This window comes from Poecilia reticulata, linkage group LG19 (genome assembly GCF_000633615.1).
Source record: "Poecilia reticulata strain Guanapo linkage group LG19, Guppy_female_1.0+MT, whole genome shotgun sequence".
Lineage (NCBI taxonomy): Eukaryota > Metazoa > Chordata > Actinopteri > Cyprinodontiformes > Poeciliidae > Poecilia > Poecilia reticulata.
In genome coordinates, this window is record NC_024349.1 from 14,628,886 (window position 1) to 14,656,573 (window position 27,688).

Sequence of the window (27,688 nt, forward strand, 5' to 3'; positions counted from 1 at the left end):
ATATATATATCCTTGAATTTAGTGATTATTAATAGCCCATAAATGTAAGAAGAAATCATTTTATTTTACTTGTGTCGTAAGTGTCGAAGTCCTTTTTTTTAGATATCTCAAGGGGCTCACAATTTCTTCAGACTGTCACTTTGAAAATCTCAGGAAAAAAGCAGCAAGAAAATGAAACAAGTGACTTTGTGAAATGAATTTGAATTTATTAGGTAGATCTGGGATATTAAAACAAAGTACAGTAAATTGGAAACCAGGGAGTAAAGCATTCCCTTGTGTTTTGCTTACTTCTGAGTTTGGAGTGCACGTCTGTCCCTTAAGTCAGAATTGCAAAGTAAAAAAAAAAAATCTCAGACAAAAAAATGTGAATACCGAGAGAAAACATTATGCCATAAAGAGTCCCTATCCACATAGCTTCCTGCTTTTAAAATCTTAAACTTGGTTCACGCAGCAAGATTTTTATGCTTATTTTTTTTGCCCTACAGATAAAAGGTAACATCTCTATATTTATAGTCTTATATTCCTGCCATGTGCGGTGTGTTAAGAGTGATCTAGTTTGCTGGAATGATGTCAGGACCACTAGATTCTCAAATCAGTAATATTCATCATGTTGGATTGTTTACGCCTGATACTCCAGCGTTTTGGGTGTTTCCCAAGGACAAAGAATAGTGCAGCCTGTTGAATGTGATGTGTAACAAATTAGAAGGTGATCTTTGGCTCTGAACTAATGTTTCAATTCAGTAGAATTCATGAGATTTCCCTTCTGACATGTGTATGTTTATGTGTGAGATCTGCTGCTTGTATAATCAGTCTTGTCCTTGGTCAACATTTCATTACCATTGATAGGGATCGGACATAGCCCAGTAAATAAAGATCTTCTTCCTCGGGTTCAAGCTCTTGCTTTGCTACAATAGACTTGTTTATCTTTAAAGCTAAAAACCCATTTGGAAATAAGGTTAAAATGGAGCCAGTGCTCCTCCTAATCACAATTGAGCCAGCAGGAGGGACTATGTCTGCCCTTTTGACATGGGGACACTTTAGGACCTCAAGAATGAGCTGAACAGTGTTGCTGTAAAAAATATGTCTTGGTTTCCTCGTGGATGGATAATGCAGAGCATTAAATATGACAACTGATTTCACGCAGAAAATGTGGAGAAAAATCGGTAGTTCAAAAAAATCAAGGCACCAAGTGGCTCAGTGTTAGAGTGGAATCGTCGTACACAGAGGCTACAATGTTGGGTTCAATTCCCAGACTCGGGCCTTTTACTGCATGTTCTCGTCTCTCTGTCTGCCCTTCTTCCAGTCAAGCTCCTGATAAATAAAGGTCAGTAGGGCCAAAAGACCTTTAAAAAAGTTAAACAAATTTAGTGCAATCGCCCAGAGCTAATTACATCATAGACTGATAAGTCAGTGATTGACAGAGTGACTGGAGACAGCTGTAGCTTCTAGATAAAGACCAGTCAGATGAATCTGGGGTTGTGTTTGGAGAACACTATCATGTTGTATAAAATTGATCTTTTGAATGAAACTACTTTGGACTTTAAAAGTCCTAATCATGAGGGATGCATAGTTTACAGCGTGAAGAAAATCAGTCACCTGACTTGATCGAAAATTGCACGGTATGACTTCGCCCAAGGATTTTAAGAAGGGTAGCTACAGAATAAATGCTCTCACTGGGACTTCTTAGACCTCAAGTCTGCATAAATCATCTTCAGAGATTTCTGATGTTCCATGCAGCTGACAGTGCTGTGGCGACTGCACGCTGATAGGAAGACGGCTGTGTGTTACGTTAGTCTAAGCCTACTAATTCATTCTTCCCAATTAATGTATTCAAATCAGAAGCAAGAAAAAAAAAAAGAAAAACCAAGGTTCAAGGCAGACATGTAGATTATTCTCTGATGATGCTCATCCCTTTAGCTACATCCTCTCTGCTCATTTCAGGATGACTCCTAATAGTTTACACACTGATCATGGGAGTGTGTAAACATGGGAGTTTTTTCTTAGTAAAGCAAGAAAAAAATTAAACTCTATTAAACCATAAATATCTTAAGAAGCATGCAGATTTTTAACAGATTTTAGACTAATCTTGATTTTGCAGCTGCACAGATTATATACATTATTCCGTTTTATAGGTGAGTCTCAATTTTTGTAATCTTGTTGACGCCAGAGCAGGTATAGATTTAGGATTATCCTGCATGATTAAGCTGGAAGGAAATATGACAGATGCAGTTTGCCGACACCACTGTAGATGCTGATAACTTCAACACATGCGGAAATTGAACATCTGCATGTCTCGAAGTTGGCAAATCGGTGTATGTGTATCGGTGTTTCCTGCATGTTTCGCATACTAGCCTCATCTTAAAAATTGAACATTTTCAAGCTGTGCAGTTTATGTGTGGATTTCGTGTCTTGTAAGATGTTGTAACTGCAAGCAATCTGGAGCAAACTTCTACTTTCTACACTCGCCATCCACACACACAGTGCTTATCTCTGACCCCGTTATGTTGCACTATGCAATCAGATTACACAGCGAAATGAACACTTGACCTGATATCCAGTCAAATGATCCACCCAGTAAACACTTTTCTGCTTTCTCACCTCCCCTCTTTATTTTTGCCATAGCTTTGTCTTTTCATAAGCATCATTTGCTCCTTTTGATTTCATCAGCTGTACTTAAGAATCTGTTTATGATGGCCACTTTATGAACAAATAATATTCAAAATAAGCTGTGGTGATTTTCATATTCGTGTCACAGTTGATGTAGTTTATTTATTTATTTTTAAATGTCATCCAAATATAAGGTTATTTTCATACTTTTGTAACTGAAAAATGAGCAGTGGTTTAGTAGGATTGTGTATCTGTGGTTTGTGTCGGATATGATTCATGTCTCGATTCATTTTTGTGTTTCATACGCAGAAGAAAAAATAATAAGATTCACTAATTTCAGGATGAAATGACAGTAATTTGATGTGAATTGTTATGCTTATGTCTTCATTTAAATAGAGCTTGCTTGAGCAGGTATTTTGTTTTATCATCAGTATAATTAGCTGTATGCTTTAGTTATTACATTTTCTTTGTTTCTTCTTTGGTATTTTGAATTAGACGAGTTAGAGTCAGCACGCAGCTTCAGTTGTTACAACTAGAAACTAGAGATCAGGCTCGAAATCTGAGTGTAGTGACCAAGGTGTTGTGGCCAGGGTTCAATAAGCTTGTTTGTGCAATGTAAAAATATGAAAAGTGTAGATTTTTGTTGGTTCTATAAACCGTATTGTTAGGCTAAAAAGATAAGATCAAACTAAACTTTATTTTAATATAGAAAGGGAGATCTGTAAAGTTGCATTCATTGCTGTAAGATAGATTCCTTTTTGGTTTTGGGCTGACATAATTTGATTCATCTCCTCTTCAGGCAACGACTTAAAAACTTGTGCAGCTATTTGTATTAGTTTTGGGAGATCTTTACAAAAGCATACTCCATCCTGTCTAGTTTAAAGTCCATCTATGAGCAGGAAAGGCAGTGACTGTTTAAATCCTTTACTGTATGTTCTTTTTTTTTGTTTTAACTCAACAGGGATTTGATGTGGTTCATTCGTTCCCGTTCATTGGCCTGATTGGTTGGTATTCGCTTATTACAGATGGAGGGAGACAGATGGTTCATCCAATCATTTAATGCCCTTGTCCTTTTGCAAACACTTTTCATGAACCTCTTCCCCACTGCTCTTTTATGACAAATCCTCTCACATGCCAGGTTAAGGATTTCCTACTGTAATCCCCCTGTCTTTACTGAATCAATGACACAAATCAAAAGATCAAAAATTGTTTTGCATGTTGCAATAGTCAAAACAAAAGTATGCTTTTCAGTTCATACTAAAGTATTCAAACCATCTATAGGCCTAATTTACATCTCCTAGTCCMCTCTGCTGTCCATTTAACAGCAAATCCTGAGTGACATCATTTTCATCCTCCCATCCTGTCCACTAGGCTTTGTTACTCTCTGTCGATGTCTACATACAGAGATTTGTGTGTATGATGTCTGAACTGTCTGCCGGTCATATTATTTGTGGAATGAGGAAAAACAACAAAAGGTTTATTTTAGAAGAATTTCAGGTGGGGAAAGATCTTCTGTCTATTTGTTGTAGTTCCTGAATTTCTGTCAGGAACTACAGCGATGCAAAAACTACATTGATGATTTGGTGAAAAATGACCTCTTGCTTAGATTTTCTTCCTTCTCCTCTTTTCCTCTTCTGAGTTGACACTGACCAGTGCATTATTGTTCCCTGAAAGCTCTTGTATAAACCGCACCTCTACATGGAGGGCGGTTTTTTCGGCTGAGCTAAAATGATGTGTTTGTGCTTATCTGTCCATAAGAGCTAAACAACTTGAGAGGACTTTTCATATTTTGCCACAATGACAAATGTCAGTGTGTATTGGGGATTTTAAATAAGGATCCAACAAAAAGTTGTGCATAAAATGATACATGTTGTAGCTCCTCCACTGTGACAATGGGTGTCGTGGTTGCTTCTCTAATTAAACCCATGTTTGTTTTTAAAGATTTGCAGATATGCAGCTGGTGGACTGAACGTTGATTGCTTTTTGAGATGTTCGTAGCTGGGAAAATAATTTGCATCCTAATCTTTTAAACTTCCCCTCATATTGCTGCTTGTTCACTAATATTTTCTAGCAAATCTCCAAGGTTTTCACAGAAGAGTTGGATTTACACTGAGGATAAATTGCACACAACTATTCACCAATTAGGTGACTTGTAAAGGAAACTGGCAGAATTATATTTCATCTGTGAGCCCAAATGTCCATCACACATTTCAGGTTTTAAAAAGTTTAAACAATTTGCAAATGTGAATTTTTACTTCCACTTTACAATTACACGCTAGTTTTTATTTTGTGCCACGTAAAGTTCTGATTAAATTTTGGATTGTGTTGAGGCAAAGTGTGAAAAAGTTTAAAACATCAATTTCAGACGCCCTTTGTAAACTTTTCTCAAATTAGGCAATCTTTGACCGTTGACTTGCTGCTTACATCCGGCTGGTTCTGATAACAACGGATTGCTTCTAGGTTTCAAATTGTATCTTTCTTCATATGAACTCCGAAATCCCAGGAGCTGAAAACCTTATTAAGATGAATGATTGGTGTGCCAGGTTGGTGAAGAGAGTTGAAGGAGGTGGTGCACGTTTAACTCTGTGTTGCTTTGAATCAAAGCTGGGAGCTGTTGTTCATTAGCGGAGAGTCTCTGATGGCCACCGACTCACTGTTTATCCCGTTCTACCTATTAAATATGCCCGTGTACCTGAAGATCTCCCTTATTTTAAGCTTCAAAGGTTCTGCTCCAACGCGGGGGTCGATCTTCAAACAGCAAACGTTCCAATGAAAGGAGCCTAATTCATATGCAGATTCCGAAGGCGTGAATTGTTAAGGAAATTAATATGGAAATGATGATTACAAAACTGACCAACTTCACCAAACTATCCTGTACTTTCAACAGATTTTGAAGAAAAAACTACATTTATTAATTTTGGGTTTTTCTTCTTGTTGCCTTTTTAGTTTTCCTTTTGTCCTCTGGTTTTGGACCATATTATAAACACTTTGTTATTCTAATCGTGTTTAAATTTTAGTTTGGATGCCTAATTCTTTTGTATGATCTTTGTAAAACGTAAAACATAAAACATTTAGGTTACTCAATGGTTAGAATTACTATCAGATCCAATCCTGTGTGTTGCCTCAGAAAATGTAGCTTTTAATCTTGATCTGGAACAGACATCAGACAAGAGAGTGAATAAATTATCTAAAACAAGCATGATTTTTCTTTTGATATCACATAAACTGTATAAAAAAAAAATCCAAACCCTAATCCTTCCCTACACCAACTAGAAAAAGTAGCAAAATATCTACATAAAAACACGCCCACATCCAGCACTATTTATGTCTCTTCAACGTTGACAACCAAGCAGGAATTAGGATGATGTTATTGTAGAGGCATAAAGTCCACACTAGGATTATGTCAGAATGAATAGATGGGTCAAAATCCCACATGCTAACATTCGGCATCTGTGGCATTGCAGAATCGAGTCATGTTGAACTGAACAGTGGTAGTTCCCTAACTAAGGTCATCAAGATAAAGTAACAGTTGCTCAATAAATAATTTTCCACTTACATATGTCCGGTGGTTAATAGGGAAGTTGTTGAGGTCTGAGGTCATCAATCAAACCAAAATAGAGGAATAACAGAAACCCAATCAAGCATGGACTTACTCACTCCTTAAGAAAGGAAACATAGCATTAGTTATTTTTGGCCTATGGGATTAACCCAGAGAAAACCCAATACATACAGCAGGGAAACATGCAAACGCCACACAGAAAAGCTCCAATCTCGGTCCAAGCTCTTCTCGCTGTCGCTAAAATTAAAGCGTGGAAGAGCCTACACTTGAAAATTTTGTGATTATAGACTGTTGATAGTGTAAACATAATTCATTAAACATTCAGAGAATCAAAAGAAGCACAAAACGATCAACGACAACAAAAAAACACGGATTAAGCTAACACCCCACGGTATGCTCCCATTTGTGTCAAAGTTCTGAGGTGAAAATCACTGCAGGGAAGAAGTGCAAGTTTGCTGTTTCTGCCCATTTCCAGCAGTCAATGCGTGAAAAGATTGGGTACAACCTAGATGTGTTGCCAGTTCATTCCATGCAGCACAAACAACCATGCACACACAGTCACACCTAAAAACAATTTAGCAAGCTCAATTAGCCAAACAGTCATGTTTTCCTTCCTCTAAATAGAAGTTGTTTGGAAAAAAGACAGAAAGAAAGCATTCACCTACTGCCCATTGTTTGATAATCCTACTGCCGTAAAAGTCCAAATAAATCCAGCCGGCCTATTTAGAATTTTGGTCGAACAAGAATTAATCGTTTTATTGTGGCAATATGATGCAGTCACTGGACCCATTTCCTGCTAAAGATATTTTTGGACCAACTTAATGAAAAACAATTCTTGACCACATTCATAAACATGAGCCAAAATGTTCTCAAAATTGATTAAAGTCGTTTAACGCAGCCAGATGTTGTCTAATGAGGCTCTGAATGTACTTGTTTGTGTCATGTTGTCACTTTGAGTGCTTCTGATGGCAGACTGATGAAATCACACCATGTGGAGAGATTCTGTCTGAAGTATCGTAATGTAATGTAATGTAATCTCAGTGATGAGGATTGAGAACCTGTGCAATAATTCTGGCATCCTGTCTTTATGTGTGAATGCGCGCGCTGAATCAGAGATGTGTAGAGATGAAGAGGTGATTACAGTCATGACACTGGGGGTTGGATTATGGAGGATTACATGCACACTGACTCTGACACACATACATGCACAGATTTCATGATGACACAAGAGTCTAAATTCAAGGCTAATACTGTCATACAAAAGGGTCAAACAGGGGAGAGAAATAAGGGTTGGATGTATAGGGTCGGATTAAGATTCGTGTCAGAAACATCAGAAATGTAATGCAGCTTGAATGTGTGACCGTTGCTCTTTTTGCTTCCCTCCCTCTTCCTCCTCTTCCTCCTCTCCTTTCCAGGCAGTAGGCTGCCAACATGGCCATACCCAGGAGACCTCCTCCTCCTCACACTCCTTGGCCTCCAGTGTTCCTGCTTGTCCTGCTCTTGCCCCCACTGCAGGCTCGGCCACTGCTTGTCCACTCGTCCATTAACGTGGCGGTAGTGTTCAGCGGCTCCAGCTATCAGAGCGAGGTCAGGGGTCGCCTTAGTGGGGAGAACTTCGTCGATCTGCCAGTGGTAGTTAGCCCTGTGACCGTGCTCGTCAACGACACCAACCCCCGGGACCTGCTGACACATCTCTGCGACACGATGGCAACGGAGAAGCTGCATGGGGTGGTGTTTGAGGACGATGTGGGCTCAGGTGCAGATGCTCAGGTAAAAGTCTTTTTTTTCCATTATATATATATCTGACTTTACCATGGAGTGATCAATCAATCAATCAATCAATCCTTACCCACAGTCCCAGCGGCATGGGAATAACATAACAGAGAGTGGCCAACTCTCTGTTATTCCTATGTCGATTTGATACAGTAGGGCAAGGGTCCCCAAAGTCGGTCCTCGAGGGCCGGCATCCTGCATGTTTTAGTTCTCTCCCTAGTGGTAGTAACAATCTCCTCAGCAAGTCAAGGTTCTCCTTAGGCCTTCTAATAAGCCATCATTTGATGCAGGTGTGCTAAACCAGGGAGAGAACTAAAAAATGCAGGATGCCGGGCCGGCCCTCGAGGACCGACTTTGGAGACCCTTGCAGTAGGGGCTTCCGCATTTCCAGTATTAGCGCCTTCTGTCACACGTCGTGACCTGTTTTTCCGAGCCGCCTTTAAACGCAACATGAGCGCTAAGACGCTCGCGCTGGGTTTACACCTGTGCGGCAGCGAAGGAGACCTGCCGTTGCTGTGCAGAGCTGCATGTTGAACATCTTTTATCTGGTCATTTTGTGGAATATTTAACAACTAGAAAATGGCAAAGAATAAGATTATTTTTTCACTCTGATTGGCTGCTGTTAGGCCTATACCGATTTTAAGTTGAATGTTCATTGCATTTTTCGTAGACACCTCTAATTTCTATTCCCATGACTTTTTTGTTCTCTGGGAAATTATTTTTGATGATAAATACAGAAACAAACATAAAAATCAAAACATCTACAATAGTTATAGTAATATTAATGATGAAATAATGGTCAGTGCAAAGTAGCCTGCAAATTCTTTGGTGGGGGACGGTGAGGGACCTGGATAAAGGCTGGGTGGGGGGCGCTGGGCCAAAAAAGGTTGAGAAACACTGAGCTAGAGGAAGCTTTGTAGAGCAAAAAAAAAAAAAAGCACAGATTTTTTTTTATATGAAGATCATAATAAATTGCTGCCATTGCCATGAGACCAACAGCTTTCTTTTTCTTATGACAGCCATTTTATTTATGGTGTGAACCATAGGTGTCTCAAAGTTGGAACAAGTGGAACAACTTATTTCTACAAATGTATTGTTTTGCAACCCCATTTTTTCAGTCAAATAAACCTGATCACTTCTTGCAGACAAACTAATTTGTGATCAATGTAAATTCTCGATGTACTTTTGTAAAAAAAAAAAAAAAAAAAAAAGATAAAATCTACTTTTAACAATTAATGAAAGGCTAATGTATATGTGTCATGGCTCCTCTTGCTCATCAAAATGAATTCCAATAAAAATAAAAAGCACTTGTGGTGAGGATTGTAGTTTAAAAATAGAGTTTAACTTTGCTTATAAAAATAACTGAAATATTCTCTGGGTTGATGTCAAACAAATTCCCTATGTATGTAAATGTTATTTTTGTGGTAGAAACACTCGTTCAATGCAAACAATCAGACCAACCACAACCCAACTACAGCAAAGCACTTATAGGAAGCTATTTTCTCTGGTCGTGATGTAATTAAGGATCTATGGAGGTCAAGTTGAGGTCTGAAGCATTTCAGAGGATAAATAGGATTCCTAGAAATGCCAACCAAAGCCTCCATTTAACTCCATTCAAGAAGATTTACTTCCCTTAAATGGTGACGTACTGCTGGGAAAAAAAAAAAAAGAAAAAGTGTTTTGTTGAGTCAGACGTAGGAAAGACTTTCAGGTGTGATCGCCACAAATTCAGCCTCGGTTTGCAAACTTTAAAAAAGAATATAGAAGTCAAATCCATACATGTAGAGCCTGGGAATTACGCTGATCTCCCTGTTAGGGAGATATATTTGCGTAGCTCTGTGCATAAAGGAAGAAGAATACGGCAAAAAAAATTTTATTGATCCTTTATTCATCTCATTATCCACAAAACTAGATGCACAAAATAGAAATATAGACCAAAATCTCTCTAAAAACAAGCTAACTGACAATTAGATGCCATAAAAGTGTAAAAGATACAACATGTCTTAATGAGGATATTACAATAAATTGATGCCATATGGCTTTATTCTCAGGACTGACTCAATATAATACCTTGTAAAAGTATTCTTTTGAGGGTAAAGAATGAACCTTTAAAAGAATGAACTGATTTCTACTTAATCTTGTTCAGTTGTTGTACCTTTTTAACAAACTGAGAAGTAAACTGGAGACTCTTCAACTTAGCAAGCTTTCACATTAACGGTGTGGCCAGGGTCGAAAAAAACAAACAACAACAACAACCACAAAAAAACATACACCTTTAAGTCCATCCCATTTTTATGCTTTTAATATTTTAAAGGACTGGTGTGACAACTGTTACCAACACATTTTATTATATGATCACATTCAGAAATAACCTCAAATGAGGCATAGATTATAAATGCTCTTTAATTTGACATACTGCAAGAGATAATTCAGACTAACACTATTTATCTCAGCAATTCATCTTATTGTCATTTTTTAAAATGAGTACTAGAGGACATAAGCACTTAATGGAGCATTAAGAGAAGAAAAATCGCCATGGCCCAGTTTTGGAACCAGTAAAGAACTTAAGAGCATCCACACAGCTTCCCAAAGTGTGTACCTCCTCACATGCTTGGCAGTGGCACAACGCAAGCACCTAAACCTCCATTCAAGCATTTGATTAAATTCTTTGAAGGCAACCTTCTGCTGGTAGAAGTTATTTATTGAAGTCACTTAACATTTACTTACAATGGGCCATGAGTAGACCATAAGTAGATAAGTAGGTTACTGAAATATACATAAAATTTTTGATGGATTAGGGTTAGGGTTTAGGGAATGATGGGTTGGACTTGTCACTCAGTACAAAACGATGCCTGGCAGACGACTCCTTCTTGTAGCACGCCTGCCATCATGGAAAAGCTGGGCACAAAACTGTCAAAAGTACAAATGTGTAAAATGGTGAAACTATCTACAAAGCATCATCAAGTCTATTTCATTTGTTAGTGAGTGTATAATTTCACAACTTTCACAACTTATGATTTTGAGACATCCGCCAATTTTCTATCGCAGGCCATACAGAGCTGTTTCGAATCACCTGGTATGATGCAAGCTCAAATGTGACCTCCATCAAACTTTATGAAGTATCGGTAATGTTCTGTTAGGCATATTTGTCCCTTCTCTGATTTATCACCCCGTTTTGCTCAATTCTATGCTTTGTCTGAACAAAATGTCCCATGGCAGATGGCACCTTTGGTTGTTTTGTACCCAACTTGTTTAGAAAGGAAACAACCTAAACCACAAAGATATAAAAATGGAGCAATGGGAAAAATGACCAGCACCCACCTACAAGGCATAAGCACCAAATTCCAGTTTGTTTCTTTTGGTTGCGAGTGTATGATTGGATTCCTGACTGTTAATCGATTTAGCTAATCACACATTTTCTTAATCTGCTCGCTGGGAGTCAATGAGCAAGAGCTGGGGTGCAGCCCGAGCAGTTTACCAGTTCATTTCAGGATACCACAGAGACACAACCGTTCTCATGCCTACAGTCAGTTCACAGTAATCTTTTTGCACTGTGGGAGGAAATCAAATTATCTCGAGAACATGGAAACTCCACACAGAAAATCCCAGTCAGGTGTTGACCTCAAATCCCTCCAGCTTCAAGGCAACAATGGAACAACTGTGCAGCTCTAGTTTTAACCATTTCGCAAGAGATTAAAAGTCTCCCATGAAGATGTGTTACGGCTCATTTTCTAAATGTTGATGCCACCTTTACTTTTTTACTATTCCTGGGTTCTGTGTGTGTTTCTTCATCCTACCTAAAATGATTTTAAATCTGCTTACACTGGTTTCAAATATCTCTGGACTTTTTTTTTTTTTTTTTTTTACTTTTAAAAATGTTTCAGTTTCTCATTCAGCAGTCTTAAAGGTGATTTCCATCTGTTTCCTCAGGTGGCAGAAGTGGCACAAATCTTGGACTTCCTCTCCACACAGACAGCTCTGCCAATTGTGGGCATCAGTGGCGGCTCCGCAGTTGTTATTCCATACAAGGTACTGTCAGTGCACCGACATGATGTCCGTGAATGATATAGCTATTCACGCTGGCAAATAGTCTCCACTGCTGATGTTGTTTTAAAAGAGCATGCAAAAATGGTGAATATATATGGTGTGTTTGTGTTTTGGTGTAATATGTAAACACGTCAGAAGCTGTGCTTGCTCTTCACAGACTCCTGTCTTACGTAGGATCTCTTTGCATTGACATTGTTCACTTTAGAACAACGTATGTAGGTCAGAGCGGTGAAAACTACTTTGGCAAGAAACTTGCTGCATGCAAATATTTGGATATGAGCAATAAAGACGTGTGAAAGATCAGCCTTCGACCCTCGTTAGCTCGTTTAATCCCTGCCTGGGAAGAAGTCTGAGTTGTTGGCAACGAAACTTTGCATAGACAGACGACTTTAAGAGGCGATCTTGCCTTCAGTCAATCATCCTGATGTAAAAGGAGAGCGGCAGGTTTTTTTTCTGCTTATATGTAGCTTGTGTCTCCTTGATGAATGGAGATGCAAAGCACTGAGCTGTGTAGTTATTGTAAAGAAAAGATTGATGACACCAGATGGATTTTTAATCTCTGTTTTGTCTCGACTTTGAATCAGGAAAATGGATTCATCCCTTCTTCTCCCACTTTCCGCTCATCTGACCTTTTTCCTTAGTTGCTTGAACTGCCACATTTGAGCACCTCATATTTATAGAACCGACTCTCACATAGTGAAGCACATGCAAATAAACCCTGTCACACATGAGAAGACACACACGCGCAGGCAGAGAGGCAAGGCGAAGTATTTTTTCTCACACCTATCTACCAGCGAGGGTTCCACACTGAGTGTAGCTGTGCGTCTGTAAATAATGGATTCCACATTTTTTAAACTGTGTTGCATTCACCAGCTTCCTGTTAATCAAAAGTTATCCACAGATGTCAAGTTATATATGGGTATTAAACAGGAGGCATCAGAGCTGCAGGGGGCTGATTGATTTACTGTATTCTGATGGCAAAGTGGGAAAGGCAGAGTGAGTGAGAGAGTGAGTGAGTTAGAGGCTGAGAGAGGAGAAAGATGCTCCGATGAAGCTTGGCTGACAGCTGCCTGCAGGCAGCGTTTTACTGTCTCACTGATAAGTCTCCCTCCTCTCTTTTGTGAGGGGAAACAATCATCCTCATTCTCACACTTCTTTTATGCTTTCTATTTCAGTTTTGTTCACCTCCCCTCTTAATTTGTGTCGTTTGAATTTGCATATTCTTTATTCTTGCAAAAACTCTTTGACAAATGTAGATTTAACCCTTGTGCGTGCAAGGACTGAGGTAAACGTAGAGGACTATGGCAAATGATACAAGTTTTACGTGTGTGGGGTCAGTTGGACCCCATTTCTACATACAAGGGTTAACTAAGTTCATATTTATGCAGCTGCTAAACTCTTTAAGGCGTGCCCTGGAAATATGCCGGAGGCCGACACTCCTTTGTGATCCCTTGAAAATCGGGAATTGTAAAACATTTGCTGATGAGGAGTCTGCAGTCTCTCTGTTCATTCGGTCTGCCATCTTTGGTTGCATCTTCTCTGTGTCCAATGAAAAATAAAGTTTCAGTAACTGTCATTACAGTTTTGTAAAAAAAAATAAATAAAAATCTATTTTTCTTAAGATATCACAGTGTTTAGTGACAGCTCTCTGTGTAGCACCTCACTCATCCCTGTACACTCCCACCTTTACTGTATTTTCCTTCCTTGAATGTTGGTTTGTTGTCAATAGGAAGACAAAAGCTTATCAGCAGTGTCTGGCTCAATGGGGCAGGTGGATTGGATGAAGAAAGACGCATGCATGAGCGCACGATTCTCTTAAGGGATAAAAGAGCTCAATGCTACTTAATTATCAATAGCCTGATGATGATGATGATGATGATGATGATGGTGATGATGAACGCCTTTGATGATGGTTTAAAAAGAAGCGGCAGCCGCCCGGGCCGCCTGTTTATGGTTGCTGTCTCAATGATCTCTTTCTATTGCTAACAACAAGGAAGGAGGGAATGAGACAAAGATGAAAAGATTGAAGGGAGGAGAGGAAGTGTGTCCTTTGTCATCCGGTACATACATCAAGCAGGAGCGAGGAGGAGGAAATGAGAAAGCGTGAGGAATGGCTGAGAAAAAGGCATAAAGACTGTTCAATGGGCCCTGCGAGGGAAGAGGAAAAAACACGCACCTCTCGAAGGAGTTGGAAATCATAACCTGGATAAGTTTCCTCGTTCAGTTTCTCTGCTCTTAGCTGCTGGCAGTCCTGGTAGCGTGTTGGGTGATCCTTAGAGGGTGCTGCCTCCAGATGTGTGGTCATCATGGGAGTTATGGAGAAAACGTCAAGAAACCTCAGCACGTAAAACAAAACTTTCATTTAACTGCTAAAATATTCCACAGATGGATAAATTATGGCAACACTCTTCCAAAGGTCCCAGGTAGACCCTTTTGGATCAAAACAAAGTAGGGGATAATGGAAAACAAGCATAATCTATAAAGGTATCTGGTTGTATGTTTATGATTTATATTCTGCTGGAAGGGCAACGAACCACCACCCCAATCTTGAATTTTGCAGCCTGTAAAAAGTTTTCAAGAATTGCCCTGATTGTTGTTCCATCTGCTTTCTACTATCAAAAAAACAACCACAAAGTGTGACGCTGCCACCACCACGTTTCACTATAGGGACTGTGTCATAAGGATGATGTGCAGTGATGGTTTTCTACCACACAGTATTTTACAGGGCAGTTGAAAAGTTTTGTATTGGTTTTATTTCACTGGATCACTTCAGTTTTACATGTTTGCTTTGTCCCCTGATTTTGCTTGAGGCAAGTTGAAAATGGGTCTCATAATTTACTCGTTTCAAGAACGGCTTTTCTGTTGCTTTCTCTCCATAAAGGCCAAATTTGTTGAGCGCACAACTAGTTGTCCTGTCAATAAATTCCAAATCCTGAACTTTGGATCTCTGCAGCTCCTCTATAATTATCATGGGCATCTTGACTGTATCTGATTATTTCTCTATGATCTGGCCAGTGAGTTTAGATGAATGAACAAAATGCAACATGGCTTTAGCCCTCATCTTTCTTATTATTTTAACTAAAAGAAAGATCAAGCTTTGCTGTTCACAATATTTTAAAATAAAGAAGCATCTGTGCTTCAGCAAAAGTTACTAAAATGTACTTCTTGTTGTGATTACAAAACTGAGAATAAATAAAGCTACTATTACTACTGTATCTGCTAACAAAGTGGATGATGTAGTTGCTTCAGGGACAAATGTATGCCCTCAGAGCTAGCTACATTTGAAGGTCACTAAACTTGAGATGTTGGATTGCACTGGTTCAAGGAGCTAGACGCCTCTAACTGGATCGTGGTGTTTGTTTCTTTTTTGAGGGGGTTGTTGGTTTGTTTATGTGGTCAAACTGACCTGCTTTCTCTGTTTAACCTTCTGTTCTTGAATGTTTTCAATCCACCCCTCCCTCCCCTTCATTTTGGCTCATCCTTGCCCTCATAATTCAGAAAGCAGAGGCTTCATAAAGAGGTCATAAAAAAAATCGGAGCCGCTGCACAGCGTTCCCACTGGAAGCTAGAAACTACGATAATGGCCAAGTCACCCCTAAGCGTGACAGCTGGCCTCTCGTAAGTTTAATGAAGTTGTCAGTCATACTGGTAATGTAATAGCATATGCATGGAGTCAGGCATTGTGGTTTTGTATATTTTAAAGGTCAGGTGTCAAAAGTCACTTAAATACATATCCCACCATGTTTAGTCACAACCAAATTTGTATCAGTTTGATGCTTAAGCATTTCAAGAAACTATAACCTGATACTTTTGAAACTGTAATCTGGCAAGAATTAGAAATGACTTACTGTTATTATTGCATGAAAAGGTGCAATAATATTTTGGAAGCGCAGCACCCTTCAGAACTTCACTCGCAAAATGTCTTTAAAACTTTCCCTCCACTACTTTGTCTATTGTAAAAAGAAAATACAAAGAAATACCAAAAATACCAGAAAATACATTTACATTTGTGGCTGTAATGTAACAAAAAGTTCAAGCAATATGATTATGTATGTATTCTTAAAGGGGTGTCCTGGGGTATAATGTACAGTGTTTTCCAGGAACATAGTGTAATTTTTAGCACAATCAATTAACCATGTCACCTTCAGTTGTTAAGAAAAAGCTGGACATATCAAACTTAGCTTAAACAAAATTCGACTTCACAATTTGACACCTTGAAATTGGGTGTCTGTCTCTTTAAGGAGCTCCTGCTCCGTCTTCAGAATGTCATCACAACAGCGTTCCTTTACAATGCCGTTTACTACTCTTCTTTGGAGCGTTGCACTGAGTAGTTTGTATTATAGGCTTTTGCAGACTCGCAGTTCCACCAGGAGCTTGCAAATTGCAGCAGATTTACATAAGGAATGTTTTTATTTAAGATTAGCTACATGATGATAATTCATAAAACTATTTCCAGTTTCTAATTTAATTGCATAATCAATTGATAGTTTCACCGGCAATATTCGAATTGAAACAATCCATTCCAACCATTGTATTTATTGTGTGCTACAGACTGTATATTGGCAAAATAACTAAAGTCAGAAGTCTGAGTAAAGTGATGTGGTGAGAAAATGTGTATACTTAGCTAGAGAAACATACTCTGTGGTAAATTGCAACTTCTACAGATGAAATAGATAAATCTGAATAATAAAAAAAAAGCTCAAAATATCATGCTGAGTCTGGCAAAGATTTTTTGGAATGGTTATTGTAAAACCCTGCTTCTCTATCCACGAAGCGAAGCTTCTTGAAATGTCGGTGACCCAGTTTACCGAAAACAATCGCAGTTTTATTCCTTAAAAATCACAAACGGATCAATGCAGTCAATTGCAAAAAAAAGATCCACCTGAAGTTCGACAGCACAAAGCTACCCCCCCAGGAGGGAAGGAGTATGCGAGCAGCCACCATGTCCACGGTCTTCCTGTCACATTACCATACGCTCCTGCAGTAAGACTGCTAATTACGCCTGCGTGTGACAGCCGCGCTGCCAAGGTGGCGGCAACGCAACGGCTGGGAGGGATAGATGAGAAGAGGGGAGGGCGAACTCTTGTTTCTTCGTATGGATGTGCTCCTGTGAGAGGCAGATGTGGAAAAGAAGGTCACTTTGTTGTAATTCCTATTAGAATTCACAACCGGCTGAGTGAAAGCGAAAATCCTGGAATAAGTCTGATTTTCGCTTTAATTAGACGGACATAAAAGCGAGCAGACCAAAGGTTTTATCAGATTAATAGTTTGTGTAAAAGCTCAAACATGTCTAATAGCCATTAAAATGATGCACCTCAGCAGTTTTCTCATATGTCAGCTGAAGTAGGGCACTACGGTGAACTCCAGCTGCCAGTCCATTTTTTATTTATTTAGTAACAGCCTGACATGCCTGTGTTCTGCTATTTTTTTTTTACGAGCTATTCTGACGCAAAGCCCAGCCAGTGGTCTGGTTGCCACTTTGTCTGCGAAGGTGAGCCTCAAAACAAGCTCAGACAGAGATAAAGCTTGCGGAAATTCAGCGAGGAAGAGTCTCGCTCTGATATTCCTGCGGTAGTCCTCAGGCTGCGGCGCTCTCTTGGGCTTTGCAGAAGCTCTCAACTGTGGGAAAGAGAAAAATCAACAGAAGGGAGCGATGACAGGTAGTCACCTATGAGACTCGAACAGACAGAAAAGATCCGAGACCTCGCCCCCAGGGGTGCTCCATGGCTTAACTTCTTCTCCAATGCATTCTTTCTTAAACGTACGATTACGGCTTCTTCACATATTCCTATATTTGACTCACAGAACAAACACATGTTCAGAATTATTAAGAATACTGATGTTACGCTGATGTTCATCTTCTTACACCAGCTGCCTGTTAACAAATCAAATTCAGAAAATGAAAACTTGTCGAAGCCCTGCATGCTCTCTTACACCTTGTTACATCACAGACCTGCTCCTGCTCCTGCAGCAACATTAGCCTGCTTAGATCCCCAAACTGTTAACTTTGAGGCTGGGATAGACTGTCTAGATAGTGAGGCATATTTCTTTTTAGAGAATTCAAAGTTTTCTAAATGTCACTTTTAATTCTGTGTTACTGTAATATTAAAACAYACAAAAGAGAACAGAGTAAAAAAAAACAAAAACAAAAAAAAAAACTAATTGAGAATATTTTTATAAATTTAGTGAAATTAACGCAAAATCCTCTTCTCATAAGTGTCTGGACTCTTTGCAACAACCCCGAACACAGCTGAATGTCTTTTTTTTTCTAATCTTGAATCCTTGAACTTTATCTTTTGTCATGTTACAACTATAGACTAAATTGTGTTTTATAGAGATTTTATGTGASAAAGTACTGTGTGAGTGGAAAGTTGAAAGGAAATAGCACATCATTTTCAAATGTTTTTACAATTTAAGAGCTGAAAAGTGTGGCGTGCATTCAGTGGCGCAACTACACATTATTTAGGTGGATGCGAAAACATAAATCGGCGACCCCCCGGAAGGAATGTCAAATGTCAGGTTGAAGGAGCGACGCTCACTCGCTCACTCGCTTACTCGCTTACTCGCTCACTCGCTCACTCGCTCACTCGCTCCACCCCCCCATACCCACACCAGAGCGACTATACGTGAAGGGTAAAACTCGTTACATTTACCTTATTATGTGTGCGAGGTGAAGGAGCGTAAGGTGCTCTAAAGTGTATGGGAAAACATTATTGGCACGCCGCCCCCTCCAGACTGGGTTTTGGCGCCCCCTCTGGTGCTGCGCCCCTATGCGTTGCATACGCTGTGTACGCTGCATACCCACTTTTTGCGCCACTGCGTGCATTTGTATTCAGCCTCTTCTTGCTGTGCTACCCACATCGTTACTTTTATTTTTCCCCTCTTTCCCTTTCTTTCCCATCTCCACAACACAAAAAATAGGTTCCTCATTGATCCCTCATAATTAATTGGCAAGCTTCTTCACTGTCGCTTCATCCAGTTACATCCCACCACCCCGCTTCTTCATTAGGTCAGCGAGTCTGAAGGTGAAAAGGTCATTGCATATGAAGCACAGACTTTGGATACTTTCATATCTTTACATTAGTTTTGCCAGTATGCTCAGATAGCTCTGGCCTTATTCACTGCATGGGCAAGTGACTGTCTGAGTGCATTTTTGAAAGACATGTTCCAACATGAATGACTTTCCACACTACAGAATGCACTGAATCATGCATATGTGTTTTTCTGCAGCAGTGATGTGATAATCAGACTGGTCAGAGAAGGGAGGAAATGGACTAAAAATTATGCCGTCAGAAAATATACAGCTGGCTGTGAGACAACTCTAACAAAGTCAGGCAGTGACCCAAGTCTCTCTGAATGGGGCTTTAAAATAGATGTTCACTGATACTCCAAATCTGAATGCCATATCTGGACAAAACAGAACAAACTCCCAGAGAAAAGAGGGCAAATAATTTCAGCATGAGAAAAACTTGAGGATGTCGCTTTTTATTTAAATAGGCTTCAACCAAATTAAGTTTGTTTACTTTGTTGCCTTAATTCAAATTCACTATACCCATTTCAGCTTTTGCAAATTGTTTGAATACATGATAATCTTATTGCATATAATTCTGAATTTTCAGAAGCAATAAAAATAGTATGTCTACAGTGTGCTTTATGTTTACATACAGTGTACACAGTTGTAGTTTTTTTTAAAATATGTACTATCTGATGGGATTTCCTTCCAAATGATTCTGAAAAAGTTAATGATGTAAAATCCTTTGAGAGATTCAAAACATTTCATCAGCACTGCCTGCTTTGAAATCTTGACATGATTTGGTTAATTCATGTTTGCACTATTATTGTTTGAACACGTCTGTTCAAACAATAATTACGAGCAACCTAATTTAGTTGTGAAAGGTGAAATTCTGATTAATTACGACTCGGTTTTATGTTCTTCCTTTACGTGACAAAATGATTCTTTTTATTTGCTTGTCCTCTTAACATCGTACCTGCATAATATTTTTTGAATAAATAGGAATGCAACGTTTCTTAGATGGATAGACTGCAGGAAGATTATTTTATTGGCTCCTCTGGGGAAATTTGTCTTGACCTATAAAGAACCGTTAAGCCAGTGATGTCCACAAAACAAATATAAAATCTACCTAAAAGTACATTTTGAATTTATTTTATAGACTCACCCCTCAGTGTTGCTTGTGATCTGTATAATGTGTTCCTGGGGCTTCAATAATACTATTAACCAATATGAACTACTAATATTTTTGTCAGAGCCTGTATGTGATAAACAGTTATTCATACTATAATATTAAGCACTTCAAAACACATCATAAATATATTTTTAAAAAGTTAATTGAATCTTTTGGTGAGCCACCAGTGGCTCCATCTGGTACCCTCTTTAAAAAACTTTCTAGACGCACCCCTGTTTGTCAAAGTGTCTTCAGTTCTGACGGCTGGATGACAAGAATACACATGATTCATGCTTCACGATTTGTCCTTGTCATGTTTCCACTTTGTCATTTATTTCTCCTCCCCTCACTCTTGTTGCCATTTTTACGCTGAAGCTTGTTAAATGTGTTTAACAAGCCCTCCCCTGTCAATGCACTCTGAGCCGGTATTTAAATGTATGCAAACACGCGGACATGAACAACGTTGGACCTCCCCTTTTTGACAGAAAGAGAGCAGCAGGACTGAGTGTTTGCACTTTGAGCACACTTGTACAAGACTGAGGCAGAAAATGAAAAATCCCAGGCTTCTGTAAAACGAATGCATCAATAAATATGCAAAATGCAATATTTATAGTCAGAGCAGAAGTTCATCATGTAAAGCATCACTTGTATTTGTGTCATTACTGCTGGAGGACACGTGCTGCAGCAGATGTTTATTGCCTGTAAGTCGATAGCTAGAAGTCTATTGTTTGTAATGTTTAGAACATTGTTTGATTACTGACCTAATTCATCTAAGATCAACATTTAAAATGTGGTTCAGATTCATTCATGGTATTTTCTTGAACTTTTGTCGACCTCTTTATTCTGGACATAATACAAGGCAGTCAAATTACTCACTGTAGCCTTACGATGGAGTCCAGTCAACAGAACATGAGAAATGATAGCATTCATGATAACTCATAGAACTGTATCAGTACATTTTGTTTGTTYTTTACAGGCTGAAGGATCCTCCTTTCTACAGATGGGAGCTTCTTTGGAGCAGCAGGTCATCTGCATGTTCAAGGTACAAAAGTCAATCAGCCAAATCGTTCTTCTACCCTTGAGAAAGAAAAGGGTTATCATAACAATTAATTAAAGGGTCAATCATGACTCCTGAGGTCTTCGTAGGCCGATTAACACCATGAAGGGACATCCCAAGAGMCTGTGGGGAATCCCTGATTTGAAGTCCTGGCCCAATTTCCACAAACCCGTACAATCTGGATTTATGGCAGATTGTAAATGTTCTCATGGGACTGGATAACATCATTGTAAAACATGTTTCCAAGTCAATTGGACAATCCCGGTAAAATCTGTCAGACCCTAATTTCACCTCGCTGACATTTGCAGAATATTTTCAACAACTTTTGTTATATTTACAAGTACGGAAAATCATGCAGGGCATAATTATTTGTCGAGTTGAAGCTCATTTTGACAAACTAGATCAGTGGGGAAATTATGGAACACTTTAGTAATTCTGCAGCATGTAAAACAACCAGATCCCACAATTTGGTCCAAAAGAAACAATTACAGTGCCTTGCAAACGTAGTCATATGTACAGATGTATTTGCTAATCTAACTGAGGTTGATCTATTTCATAAAGACTAATGGGGGGAAAAAAATCAGTCACTAGACTGCAAATCATATTTGTAATTTTCTGCCTTTGCCTTTGCATGTCTTTGTCAGATCTTGGAGGAGTATGACTGGGCAGAGTTTGCCGTAATCACCAGCTTGATGCCGGGCTACGACACCTTTGTGGATATAGTTCAGTCCTACACAGACACATCCTACTTTCTCTGGAATCTGCAGGATATCATGTCTCTGGAAATGTCGGTTGGTGCCAATGATTTGAAGACCAAACGCATGCTGCAGCAGGTAAAGTTAAAAAGCCGTTTGCATATTTTTCTCAACATTAACTACACTGCATGAGATAGGAAAGCAGATGAATCCCATAGTTTTTTTTCTTCTTGTTCTTAAGCATGGAGCAAACTCATCATTTTCCAGGCTATAATTGCTATGCAAAATCCAAAGAAATTCATTCAAGATTAGATGGGGAAAACAATAATTGACAACTATCAAAGATACAGAACCAATTTATAAGGTTTTAAKACTTTGTTGAACCACAGYGAGAGCCATTGTAACACTAAGGTGGTGGAGCTTTGATTTATCTTTTGCCAACAATACATCTTGATTTTTGTGTCAACAAATGTTTTTGAGTTGAAACATTTTGGATGCAACAACAACAGAGCAATCTGGGAGAAGGAAAGTGTTTTTTTTTTCATAGCACTGTGCATACTAGTGACACAACTTTTAATTTTTTGTCACCACAAAATCAGTCCRTCTGATTTAGGAATCTCTGAACCCAACTAGACTCAATTAGGCTGAAGGCCATGCAGCACACAAGAAACGTTGGTGTTATTATGGATTCAGACCTGTATTTTAATATTGTCACTATCTGTAAAACATTGTCACAATAATGATTTTCTAGAACAATAGGACAAAAAAAAGTGTGCATGCTTTTATTTTCACTGGGTTAGTCGGCTTCTGTGGAAACAATGAGGTTTCACTGATTCCCTCCTAGTTTCTAAAAGGGAAGAAAACAAAGGGAGGAAGCATTTMGTTTTGTTGGTTCTCAGCCCTGGAAAACCTGAAACATGGAGAAACTGTTGGCACCTTTAAATTAAACTGGAAATGTTGCCATTTACTGCAGCTTATCTGTAAAAATCAGATAGTCCATGTGAATCATGTATCTGAAGTATGGTTTTTTTTCTTCATCTCTGTTGTTTTATTTTTCGATTACTATGAAATACAGTGCATACATGGTGCTATTGTAAATAAATCTCTTTTCTTAAAAGTTAATGGCCTTTTATTTATTTATTTTTTATAAAAATGACAGGCAAATTATACTGTCAAAGTGCAAAAATTTACAATTTACCAAAAATTGTTGTAAAGGTTTTGAGCTGAAATCTTAAGTCCTAAGTGTAACAAAAAAAACCCTTTGGATATTGTGTCATGTTATAAAGGGAAACATTTATAGGTTTTATATTTCAAAACCTGAATTGTCCATTTGTTAAAAAAATATCCAGAATACTGCRATATTACTGACTTGAAAGAACCAGAAGAAGTTCATAAATCTGATGCCRTGTCCTGCATATTTCATAAACAGCAGATTTCTTGTCTTTTTGCAGTTGGACTCCCAGGTCCTGTTGGCGTACTGCTCCCACGAGGAAGCACAGTACCTGTTTCGTCTAGCAGGCGAGTTGGGTCTGCTGGGGCCCGGCTACATCTGGATCCTCCCCAGCCTTGCCGTAGGCAACCCCAACAGCCCTCCACCTGCCACCTTCCCAGTAGGTGTGATCGGTGTGATCACGGACCAGTGGAGGAAAAGCTTGCGGCAGAGAGTAAGGGAGGGCGTCGCCATCGTAGCCAAAGGGGCAGAGAGTTTCAAGAAGGTTTATGGTTTCATTCCCGAAGGACATGGAGATTGCAGTAAACCAGCAAAACAGTCAGAGAACAACACTCTGGTCAGGTGGGGCATGTTTAATTAATCACTTCTTTATTTTTTTAACAGCATGACTTTTTAATCATCTCTCCCTTTGTCTTACATCGGATGATCTAAATATTGTTTTGAAGTTTGCGCCATGATATAAAATGATGCTCAAATTTGCCAAAAAAGTCACAGTACAGATCAAAACTACTGAGCCAAGATACAAAAAGAATACCGGTCATAATTATTTTAAACAGAGTCAAGTTTGACTTGTCTAATTATGTTATTTTGGAACAAAAAATKATCAAATGCAGCCAAGATCCATTTGAATAAAACCTTGAAATTGCCCTTTGTCTTTTGCCGATGGGAAGCTTCAAAGCTGATTCAGGCTGCAGCATTGTTACCTGCTGAGCTGCTGTATTCTCACAGCGCTCACAATTTGCTTGTGTCTAGTCTGTGATTACTTTGCATAAGTGGTGGATTCTTACTGGCCTTTGTTTTGTGATACCTCTATATACATTTAAAGATATTACAATTATAGGGCTGCACAGTGGTGCAGTTGGTAGAGCTGTTGCCTTGCAACAAGAAGGTTCTGGGTTCAATTCMCAGCCCCGGTCTTTCTGCATGGAGTTTGCATATTCTYCCTGTGCATGCGTTGGTTTTCTCCGGGTACTCCAGCTTCCTCCCATGGTCCAAAAACATGACTGTCAGGTTAATTGGCCTCTTCAAATTKCCCCTTGGTGTGAGTGTGTGGGTGCATGGTTGTTTGTCCTGTGTGTCTCTGTGTTGCCCTGCKACAGACTGGCGACCTRTCCAGSGTGAACCCTGCCTCTCRCCCRGAACRTTAGCTGGAGATAGGCACCAGCAACCCTCCCGACCCCACTGAGGGACAAGGGTGCAAGAAAATGGATGGATGGAGATTACAATTATGTTTTACCGATAAACAGTCACAAGGATGTGGCTTTTAAGAATGGGAGCAGCAGACAGCAGTGTGTTTGTATGGTRCTAGCAACCTTCTCTTGAAAAATGCAAGTCTGAGTACATTTTCTGATGCATTATACGTGATAAACAGTGAGTAAAAGAGAAGCAGAAAATATAGCACGAAATAGTCAGATGCAGATAAATGTACTTTTTCTCTCCATGGCTGTCTGACAGACCAAGTTTAGGTTAAACAACTGTCAGTCAGAAATTTGACTGTGATTCACCGCTTGACTTGGACTAAGCCAATCTAGCAGTTCTAAAATGTATATTTATTAACAGGATTTTGTAGGAACGTTTTAAATTTGTCAGAACACAAGGGGTTCTTGGCCATCTGCGACTCTTTCAATACATTTTGTCAAAGCAAACAGTACTTCCTTTTATACTTCAAAATACATTTTAAACATAGATAGTACAGTTTCAAAATTGAAGCAGTGCTGCATTTCACTCAAGTCTTTGCAGTTTTGAGCTCTCGAAACAAGATAATATGCGATTTTAGCAATGGTATTAGAAATCTAAGAATCCACGGTTGTGTTATTTGTAATGGTAATTTCTCAGACAAGCTTTTTGTAAAGCTTTTTTTAAAGGCACTTCAATCAGTAGATTGAATCTCCAGTTTTTTTTATTGAGGTATTTAACAAAAAGTATCATATATCCGTGTATTGGAATACGTTTATTAGTACCAATCTTTTGTACTTGCGTTAACAACTGGAGACTTTAAAAATGTCTTTTACAGGTAAATGTATTTTACCAGTAAATCTTTTGACAGACCCGTAAGAGCACTTTTACACATTGAGTCACATTCACTCAGCCATGCTTACATACCTCACTCATTATACACAGATCAAGTGGCAACAGATCCGATGGGTTGAGTGCCATCAACATGTTGTAGAAAGCTGGAATCCACTCCAAATCTCCTGATTTCCAGACAACTGCTTGTATGACAGCCACCCTAAACACGGCCTTATTACTCGATTGGATCTGCCCGATCAAAACCAAAATGAATGAAAATTGGGTGTCATGGAAAATAATATACAAATAAATTAAATTACATGTGAGATTGGGCAAGTTTTTCCATACCCATCTCTTCAGTTATATTAAAAAAAAATGCTTAACTGCTAATAAAAAAATCAGTTTTACTTAAAAAACAATTTTAAGTGAATATGTGAAACTGGTTGGTTTATGAAGACAAAATGAAGGGAAGAAAAGAGGAAATGGCAATCCGCAGGGGCAAATGAATAGGTAAATAGTCAACGTCATGCACAAACTGTGTGTAATAGTAGCTATAATAACAACAAGCAGTCACTTCATCACATGAATTCACATGCTGAGATCAACTGGACAGGCTATGAAATCCTCAGAGCATAACGTGGCGTAAACGCTGTTGAAAAGACATTGTTTGCACCTCTTTTACATTTGTTGTAAATTTTAAATCAGCCTGCGGATTAATTGTTCAAAACTCAGTCTGTCCTGAAATTAGACCTTAAAAAGTATCAAGACCATTTAGTAGTATCATCCCGACATTCAACCAATCAACTAAGATGAGCTGCTTCCCGTCCAAGACATTAAATTAAACCCTCTGAGGAAAGCTTTAGGCTTGATTAGAATCAGGTTGTTGTGAGCGTGTGTTGGTTTAAATGAATATGGAACATCCAGTGCGTGGAATGCTAAAGCTACGCCCTTTGATTGCTTACTTTTTGTGCTTTTATCTCTGTTGGACATGTAGGCACATGCTGAATGTAACGTGGGAACAAAAAGACCTGTCATTCAACAATCAAGGCTTTCTATCCAACCCTTCTATGGTCATCATTGCTTTGGACCGGGAGAGACTGTGGGACAAGGTAAACAGCAGCATGACCATGAATCAAACGCTGATTAATGAAAACTTGTCTGTGGCACCAAAATTCAGATTTAAGGGTGTTTACCTTGTTCTCCATAGTGTTGGTGCATAATAAAAATCTGCCTCAGATATATAACTGTTGTGCAAGAAATTGATATTTGCATTCACCAACATTACGGACGTTTTTTTTTTTTACTTTAATGTTCAAATTAGATGCAAGTGAAAACAAAAAACTCCTTTTAGGGAGCAATTTCAAATTAGATTTGGGATTCATTTTATTGTTATTACAGAATTTAAAAGGCTAAATATAAATGTGCCATCACCCTGAGCCATATGGCCCTGAGAGCATCTCTTCATCCATGTTTCTGCTTGCTGATGCCTGTGCCTGTCTGTAATCCAGCTACTACTGAAAACATTTTCTAAATTATTTCACCTGCAGGTTTAAAAATGTTAAAAACAAGCCTCAGCTTTAGCAAATAAAATACAGACTTTGCAATACAAACACACACTTGCTTAAAATGTAGCACGCTTCCCTCATCACGATGCTTTGAGCTCTAAAAGCTCTTAATGTCAATCATTTGGAACATCAATTAAAGCAAAGATGGAGTCTCCAAATGTATTCTCTGATTCATCTAGAGAATACGGAGAGATAGTTTGAAGATATCTCTTTCCCTTTAATTTAATTTTCAGTAATTGAATTATAACAGTAGAACTCATACTGTTCTAATAACCTCGACTCACACTACTGAGTGAGTGTCACTCAGTAGTGTGCAAAACCCCTGTTAACATGCTGGACAGGTAACAAACCCTGGAGACCCTTCAATAGGTTAAAAAGTCCATTTAAGAGATTATAGATTCACAGAATAGTGAAAAAATAACCACAACCAAGTATGAATGCATAAACTACAGAACGCTGAYGTGTTTTTAATTGAATTCTTGACATTTTAAACTAAATTTCTAATTCATTGCGGTGCACTTGTGTGTTTAAGAGGACACAAAATTCATTATTCAAATGCCTTCTTGATTTGCAGAGGAGACATCTCTTTCTTGTTGTTCACAACCTTTCCATGCACTCTACAGTGTTTTTACTCCCTTTCACACACTGCAGCACACGCACACACACGCACACACACACACCCACACACACGCACACACACACGCACACACACACACACACACACACACACACACACACACAC

The 27,688-nt window shown here is 38.8% G+C and overlaps 1 protein-coding gene across 1 annotated transcript in view; it reads left to right on the top strand.

The window, feature by feature from the left end:
• LOC103481634 (glutamate receptor ionotropic, NMDA 2C-like) overlaps positions 1 to 27,688 on the top strand; it is a 59,519-nt gene that overhangs the window by 4,791 nt on the left and 27,040 nt on the right. Inside the window, exons 2-7 of the mRNA XM_008437258.2 lie at positions 7,582 to 7,936; positions 11,870 to 11,968; positions 21,146 to 21,211; positions 21,871 to 22,059; positions 23,373 to 23,713; positions 26,376 to 26,490. Of these exons, the coding sequence (XP_008435480.1) occupies positions 7,598 to 7,936; positions 11,870 to 11,968; positions 21,146 to 21,211; positions 21,871 to 22,059; positions 23,373 to 23,713; positions 26,376 to 26,490 (1,149 nt within the window). The 5' untranslated portion in view covers positions 7,582 to 7,597. The remainder of the gene's footprint in view (positions 1 to 7,581; positions 7,937 to 11,869; positions 11,969 to 21,145; positions 21,212 to 21,870; positions 22,060 to 23,372; positions 23,714 to 26,375; positions 26,491 to 27,688) is intronic.